Source organism: Barbus barbus, assembly GCF_936440315.1.
Source record: "Barbus barbus genome assembly, chromosome: 47".
Classification (NCBI taxonomy): domain Eukaryota; kingdom Metazoa; phylum Chordata; class Actinopteri; order Cypriniformes; family Cyprinidae; genus Barbus; species Barbus barbus.
This window is the reverse complement of record NC_136725.1, coordinates 7,015,756-7,024,356: the sequence shown is the minus strand read 5'-3', so window position 1 is coordinate 7,024,356 and position 8,601 is coordinate 7,015,756. Positions and strand designations below refer to the sequence as shown.

Below are 8,601 nucleotides of genomic sequence, written 5' to 3'. Positions count from 1 at the left end.
GATGCACACCAGTAATGTTTTTCTCTAAGGCACGATTATAAAATTACTTAAAACTCATATTTGAACTATGGCCTAATCCTGGCTTAGTTTAACCCTCTGGTGTTCTTCGGTCACTTTTGACCAGAACATTTTCTGTTTTGAATTTTTTTTAAATCACAACTTCATTGGAATGGTATGAAACTTGGTGACCTTTATGGCATTTGGAATGTGAACACACACACAAAAAATTGAGAGCTTGATTCGAAGTGGTCGTAAAAAAAATAATCACACTTGTTTGTGCTCTTCAGTCAAAAATAGCCGACCATAGGAAATGAATGGGAAATTGACAAAAACACAAAAATTCAGCATTTTTTTTTGTGTGTACAATCTACAAATCTGTCACAATGCAGAAAAGTACACAGCAATGACGGGGTGAAACTCTAAAACATCAAGAGTGCAAAACCATCACATCCACCCACACCCCCACCAATGAACTGGTGTGACTGTAACACAGAAAATATATAAAATAAAAGCAATAATTCAACTACAGTGCAGTGAAAAAATGGACAGCAAGGAAGGGGTTACACTCTGAAAAATCAAGAGTGCAAAACAGGCACATCCACTCACACACACATACACAAATATACACATTCAACTGAATTGGTATGGTTATAACCATATAGCCATAAATCAGAAAACTGAAATAAGAGATTTTTGTCAGGATTCAGCTCTGATTGTAGTAATAATAATTCAAAAATTGATGCTTTAAATCAACATTTAAAACCCCAAAAAAATCTAAACCTTCACAAAAAGTTGTCTTTGAAAATGTCTAAATATATATCCAAACCCACAACTTATAGAGTTATGTAGGAATCTATGGGCTAAACCATGGAATTGCAGACGTTTTTCTTATTTTTCTCCCACCAGATGGCACTAATCTGACTTCAAAAATTGGATTTTAAATGCATTGGCTCTATTTTAACATGAAATACTGCCATAATTGAAAAGTAATAGAAAATATTTGAAAAACAGTTTTTTTTGTATTGTTTTCAATGGAAAAATTAGATCATAATTATTGCATAAATATTAATTAGTACCACGAAATTCTCTCAAAATACAAAAGAAAAAATGTTATTAAACAAAAATATGTAACATTGATTTTACTGGGGTGGGTGGGGGGGTAAATTTTTAGGTGTCCAGTCACTTTTGACCGTGAAGATAAGTGTTGCTCCCAAATAAGGAGCACCAGAGGGTTAAGCCCTGTCTGTGAAACCAGGCCTTAGTGTCATACTACAAAGTTGGAACGGAGTAGAATATGACCACGTTCTATTAGCAAGAGCACAAATGAAGTAGCTTTTTGTCTTAATACTAGAAGTCCCAACAGCTTGTGGGTAGTGTGGTTATGTCCCCAACCTGCTCTCCCCATGTTGCTGCAACCCTTTTCAGTTGATGTTGTAAGTGAGAATGTTTTCTGTGGTGCATTATGGTTAACATTTGTGAAGAAATGCTTCCCCGTGCCATTTCTGTCACACGAAATCATGCCAGGTTAGCAGACACTGGCATGCTGGGGAAGCTGAAGCATTTAACACATAACGACTGAGAGTGATTTGTCTTTATTGATATGTTTTGTGTTGACTAGTCAGAACTTTAATTTGGACCTTTTTATATATAAAATATGTTCCCTTTTGGTTGTGTATTCACACTCACCATTTAGGAAGTAGAACAAGGCTAATAATGAACTGATGAAACAGAAAGTTCATTTATTTATTTAACTTTGCTAAAAGCATACACAAAAAATAACTGTCACACCATGGACTACAGAATATGTTTGTTGCAATCTAACAACAAAACCAAAAACCACAAATATCACCATAACGTACATGAAAGGAATAACTCATTGCATGAGCACTGCTTTGTGCTTTAAACAATGCACAATTCAAAGACTAAGTATAACTGCACTCATTTTGCATAGCTAACAGTAATAGTCATCTTATTAATAAAACAAAACACCACCAACAACAGAAAAGGAAAACTACTTAAACGATACAGTAAGAATACATTTTTAAAAAGGCAATGGAAAAATAGCAGTTTTACAGTTAGCATTTTATAGACTTTCTTTTAGCTATCATATTATATATATGTGCATTTGTATGCAACTGCATTCATAATAAAAAACAGCTATATGAAAGAAAGAAAGAAAAAGCATTATTAGCAATAGTTTCAAACAGGGAAAAGAATATGGCCAGAGAAATAGCTGGATCTGCCTATACCATTAGCACCCCGAGAAGCCTCTATCCACACACGGTCTCCTCTCTGCAGGTTCAGAACTACGCTCCCTTCCGCTAATGATCGTGCATTAATGTTGATTGTTTCAGCAGTTAACTGTACAGCATCGTTTTTCTTTAAGGTAACAGTACCCAAAGTCCGAGTTCCTCTGCATGAGAACTGGAATTCATATACACCAGGTATCTGGCAGAAGAACTGCCCTGATGTTTGGTTATAATGGTTCTGTCCATTGTAAAGGACTTGATTAAACACAACAACCTTAGCAGTGACAGGAAGGATAGTGCCAACAGAAGCAAAGAAGGCAGACTGTTGTCCTGTGGTATTAATGGGAGGTCCTGGAGGTCCGGGGGGGCCTGCTACACCTCGTGGACCTGAGAAAATTAAAAATTAGAATAAATGATAATGATCTTTAAGTGATATTTAAGTAATATTTAGAGGGCATGTTTGATGTATGACTGGCTTACCAAGTTCCCCTGGAGGTCCTCTGGGTCCGGGAGGACCCTGGAAGGAATCTGTATCTGAGGGGTAATGAATAGATGTTTTATGATTGTACTATAAGCCTAACTGTTTCCAATCACAGTTTTAAATGTAAAAGATGCCCCAAACCCAAGCAAAACCACTTGAAGCAAGCAAAAGGCTGAAGGAAGGTCTAAACAGCTTACAAAGGTTTGGTGCAGTTCGAATGCTGTCATGAAACACTGCATGATGTTTGTGACTTAAATTGATTAATCTATGTCACTGCACCAATCCAGTGTACCAGTGTTAAAAGCAGACCAAAGAAGAAACTTAAGCTGTGTCCAGTTTAAAGCTTTGCAGTGAACTGATCGCCATTTTAAACTCAATTATAGGTCATATACAAAACAAAATCACTTGTTCTTTTTGCTTGCATTTAGGAGAAAACAAACACTTGTCTAACCTGATTTCCAATGTCTGAAATGTGGATGCCATCACCTGAAAGGTCAAATGCCGAATTACAGGTGAGCCAAATTGTGGTGACCATGCAGACAGACTGTAATTTTTCTTCAATACATGATATGTGATTATACTACCAAAATTACGTACTGTCCAAGCACATATAAAGCTAGTAAAAAGCTTAAGCAGAAATTTGCAGTCAGAGCAAGATTTATGTATGACTGCGTCGCATATACCCATTTAAGCGCTCTTTTGCTCTGGCACCTTACCGGTTTCAGTCCAAGGGGAGAGGTCAAAGGCTGGGATGTCCCCACAATTAACAAAACTATTAGGACTGGTGAAGCGGAAAGGATCACGGGGAATTCTGAGGATTCCAGTGTTGTCACAGATGATGCGGGCTAGCGACACAGAGGCCAGTGATGCTTTTTGTCTGGTGGTGAACACTCCATGGTTCTCCCACCATAACCTGAACACACCGTGACACTTGGCATTAACACCTCTCAAACACATACTAGTCTCAGACTAAATCAGGGGTGTCCTGTCCTGCTCCTGGACCAGCATCCTGCAGAGTTCAGTTCCAATCTTCCCTTACACACCTGCCTGGAAGTTTCCTGAAGACTTGATTAGCTGGTTCAGGTGTGGTTAACTAGGGCAGTGGGGTTGGAGCTGAACTCTGCAGGATAGTGGCCCTCCAGGAGAGGAATTGGACTAAATGCACAGAAATATTTACCTATCCCCCTGGCGAATGTGCTGGAACTGTGTAGAGATGAGGCAGGCAAAAAGAGGACCGACACGAGCACCAGGAGCAAAAGGCTCAGCAACGCCTCCCAACCAAATGTCAATGTTCTCAGGGGTGCCATAAAGCTCAAGCAACCTGCGAGCCAATTCAGTGTTGTTCATCACCACAGCCAATTCTTGTTCATTCCGAGGGGCAGACAGTCCACAGAACCGACGCCATGAATTATAGCCTTATAAGGAAGAATAACAGATGGATACTCAGTAAGTCTTCTTCCAAAAACACATGGAGTGATAATGTAGCATTAAGTTGGGTTGGTTTCACATGGTTGGGTTTAAAGCAGGGGTGTTCAAACTCCGTCCTGGAGCACCAGAGTTTAGCTCCAACTTGCCTCAACACACCTGCATGGAAGTTTCTAGTATGCCTAGCAAGACCTTGATTGGCTGGTTCAGGTGTGTTTAATTGGGGTTGGAGCTAAACTCTACAGGACAGTGGCCCTCCAGGAGCAGGATTGGACACCCCTGGTTTAAAGAGTTCTGAAAGGGACGAGTCCAGAATATTTACCTGGTATACCGTGGTCACGGCTTCTCTGCATGTTAAGGGCGGCCAAGTCCAAAGCAATGTGGGATGTAAAAGCAAACAGCCTCTCTCTAAGAGCATTCACCAACATGTGGTCCTGTGTGTTCAGTTTTGCTGGTCGACCAATCAGTCCACGAAGCAGAGGATCAATTCCGCCTAAGCAAGAAGAAAAGCAGAAGTAAAATAAGATTGAAAGAGAACAATTGTAGCATATGCAAGACTCTTTAGTTATTCTGAAGCAAGCATCACAAACTCACCCTCAAAGATCACCCTCCAAGGAGAAAAGAAAGCCTCGTAAAGGGGCACGCTTGGAAATTGAGGATGGTTCTGGTAATTTTCATTAAGACGAAATATCATGGGTTGGATGGCCAGGTGGGCAAAACGGAAAGCTGCAGTGGCAAAGACATTCGCAATGGTGGGGTCCACATTCTCATCATAACCTGGATATATTCCCAGGTGTCTATTATAAGCATCAGGGCCCACAATATGCAGCAAGTATTCCTTAATCACCAAGATCTTAAAGAGAAAGGAGAGGTTGATCATGCATATATATATATGTATGTTGTACTCCACATGTTACTGTCTATGCTTGATGCAGTTTCCATTAGGTGTCTTTACCTGGTTGTAGGCACCCACAATTTTTCTTGCCTCTTGATAGAGGGCTTCACTACTCCAGTTAGGGTTGAGCACACGGAGGGCACGAGCCAATCTATTGTGCTCCCTCACAAAAAGTGTGTGTATTGAGGTGAGTGCTGTGTTTTCATCAACACGAACATCCCCTACACACATTGAGAGTTCATTAGCATTTACCACATGGAGTAATATATAATATATTAATAATATATACCATACGTTTTAGACCAGGGATCTCCAACACTGCTCCTGAAGAGTAGGCTACCATCCTGCAGACTTCAGTTCCAACCCTGATGGATTAGCTGGTTCAGGTGTGTTTGATTGGGATTGGAGCTGAAATCTGCATAACGGTGGCTCTCCAGGAGAAGGATTGGAGACCCCTGTTCTAGACTAGGAATATGCCTGATAATTGCATTATGAAGGCATAAGTTACTGACCTGCAATGAAGCAAGGCACCTCTGTAAGGGTGGTGTCATTGAGTGTTTTCCTGCGCGTGGCACACATGTTGCTTTCTACACTGGTAAAAGGTAAAAGCTCTCGTCCATTGTCAAGGAACTGATCATTGACACGTAGAAGACCACCATCATTGGTCAAGTCTCGAAGTTCCTTTGCTAGCCCATCCTCAGACCCATAAACCTGTCCACCATCTAGGAAAGCTGTTAGAGCATTGATCTGTTCCCGAACTTTGGGGTTCCCACCAAACATATAGGCAGTGTTCCCGGAACCACAGGCGGGTGATGAACGGAAGACAGGGATACAGGTGCCAGGCCTTAGGCGCGGATCTCCTGGAGGGGCCTGTGTTCAGAAATTAAATATAGCATGAAAGATTGTTATTATACAAGAATAAGAGTGGGACAATCATTGACAGAAGGACAATCCTTGACTGACCGGAATTGGGAAGCAGGGTTCAGAGCGTTCACAACTCTCATCGCAGTTGAGGCCATTGCTAAAGGATCTGATGCTTGGTGAGAAGGGCGTTAAAGTCAGATCATGGTCAACCCATTGCCCAAAGATGGTGAGCATGAAGGTAAACTCACGATCACTCTCTATGTCAGCATCTGCAGTGCTTAGAATACGATTTGAAACAAGTCTGACCTGAAATCAAAGAGGAAGACAGAATTCAGACATTGTTAATTGATTGGTGGCCTCGTTGATTGTCAAGTAAACTATTCATAATCATCTCCATCATACCAGGGGCAGCGCTGCACCATTGTGCAGTTTGTTGGGATCCCACCCTTTGGGCTGGGAGATGCCATCTTCATAGTGAGCAGACAACCAGCGGGTAAAAGCAGTGTTGGATGCACCAAGGAGTGGGTTCCTCCTGGTAATTATAAAGTAAGATGTTTAGCTAGGCAAACACTGAGTCTTTAAAAAAAGACTGTCATGAATAAGGAGAGAAAGACTGACCGGTTGTTGCAGACACTGGTGATAGTTCGATATTTGTTTACGAGGGGTGTGGTCCTACAAGATGGGGGCCGGATTTGAGCTGTACATCCTGTCAGACGTTCAATGGTGTTAAGCTCATCTGGAGTCAGCATGTCTAGGAGAAAACACAGTCTTGAGCATGGAACATCAGGCAGTGATAGATGTGAACTAAGTTTTGCAAGTTTTGCAACGTGCTGTCTTCATACCTGTAGCATTGATGGACCTCTTGTGTACATGATGGGCTTTCTCACTGATCAGCCTGAGTGTCTGCACCATGTAGTCGGCGGCTCTCACGGCCTCTCGTGTCTTTCTAGCTGGCTGTTTCAGTAGACGTAGCTTGTCGGAAGGCTTGATGACATCTCTGCGCACCCTTGCTAAACTCCTGGAAGTGGGGAGATTTATACAAATAATTAGATCAGTAACTGGATAATTAGATCAAATAATTAGATCAATAACACAACAGGGATATTGAGCAACATTCTTATAAACATTACTCACTCATCACGAGAATACTTGTAAGCAGCATCCACGATTTTCTTTGCTTCCTCAATCGAATCTAGAATGAAACGTCTCCCAGGACTTTCTTCTTCTGCTAAAAAAAAGAAAACCGTGTTACATCTAATTATGACTATAATTCTAGTGAAGCCTGTAATCCCCCCCCCCCTTATTTGAAGTATAAATTAATGAACTTTCCTCAGTCTAAGATATTTATTCCTTGTACTAATTTTTGTTTTGTTTGTCTTTGTATTTTTTGATTAACAAATTGCAGCAATGTAATAAGTGATATATTTAGTCATGAAATTGGATCACCCAAGATGGATGAACAGATTAAATGACTGAACGCACAAGACTGAATTTCTTGCACCAGAAAAAAAAAAGAAAAGAAAAAGATTTGCATATGTTTTGATGTTATCTATCCTATATTTTTATTCATTAGCAGTTTAATTTTTGATTTTTTGATTATTGCTAAACTTACCACCCAATGAAAGGGCAAAACAGCATCCCACCACAAAAAGAAAAGTGTGAAGATTCATCTCTGAAACACATATTGAGACATTTAGAGAATGAGCACATAAAAGACATTATGTTCATGACAAATTTAATTGTTTTATGTATTTCTACAATTGCAAATTACTCTGTACTAAAGTTAAAAACTAAAATTAAATGATGAAATAATTAACGTTTAAAATAATAAAAAATAATGAACTTTTTAAATAAAATGCATGCAGTATAAAATAGCATTTCAATCCAACTTAGCAGTTTTTAAACAAACCTATTTTACATTTTAAGTGGCACAGAAAAAAAATACCAATAGAATTTATTCTAAAATGATCTGAAAAAAATTACGATTTAAAAATACTTTGAGTGAGAATTGTCAAATAAATGTAACAATTAATTACTCTAAATACATTCTTTGCATTTGCAATCAGATTCACAGAGTTTACCAATAAGTGCAATTAAACTTAGAGAAAATACATACATAATTTAAAGAGAAGATTGAGACATTGCATTTCTCACCTGAGTAACAGGTCTCTGTCTCTCTGGTTCTGGCCTCAAGGCTCTGAGGGTGTTGTACTGAGAGGATGGAGCGGCCGTGCTTTTAAACCATCCCTCATCCTCACTCTGTCAAGCAGCACTGGTGGAGTCTCAGGCGGGGCAACAGATTTACTTCCTTCTTCCTTTTCACAAGTGCATTTACCATACGTGGTGTTTGTTTTATTGATTTATTTGAGGTGACAATCTGACACAGAACTATTGTTCTTGCATTCCTGTAATGTAGAGTAAATCAGTCATAATTTATTCACTCTGATGTCATTCCAAAACTGTATGTTTTTCTTTCTTCCATGAAACATAAAAGAAGATAAATGTCTCCGTTTACAAATCAAGACAATGGGCACCCATGTTGTTTGGTTCCCAGTGTCTTCAAAATATCTTCTTTTGTGATCAGCAGAAGGATGAAATACAGGCTTGAAACGACATGTAAATGATGACAATTATTTTATTATATGGTGAACTGGTTAATACATTATAGCACTGCATATATACTGCAG

General features: G+C 39.6%; 1 protein-coding gene across 2 annotated transcripts; it reads right to left on the bottom strand.

The window, feature by feature from the left end:
• Window positions 1-1,577: 1,577 nt before the first annotated feature.
• Window positions 1,578-8,188, bottom strand: mpx (myeloid-specific peroxidase). Of its 2 annotated transcripts, XM_079410297.1 has the most exons (16): window positions 8,069-8,099; window positions 7,527-7,586; window positions 7,049-7,142; window positions 6,757-6,932; window positions 6,533-6,665; window positions 6,317-6,446; window positions 6,014-6,220; window positions 5,563-5,920; window positions 5,111-5,271; window positions 4,750-5,008; window positions 4,478-4,648; window positions 3,908-4,145; window positions 3,447-3,643; window positions 3,182-3,216; window positions 2,730-2,783; window positions 1,578-2,636 (listed from the first exon to the last, which is right to left on the bottom strand). In XM_079410297.1, exons 2-16 carry the CDS (start codon window positions 7,582-7,584, stop codon window positions 2,622-2,624), a joined length of 2,286 nt encoding a protein of 761 aa, XP_079266423.1. In that variant the 5' UTR covers window positions 7,585-7,586; window positions 8,069-8,099; the 3' UTR covers window positions 1,578-2,621. The 2 variants fall into 2 exon arrangements, with proteins under 2 accessions (XP_079266423.1, XP_079266422.1); XM_079410296.1 differs by lacking the exon at window positions 3,182-3,216 and having other exon boundaries at window positions 8,069-8,188.
• Between the last annotated feature and the right edge of the window lie 413 nt (window positions 8,189-8,601).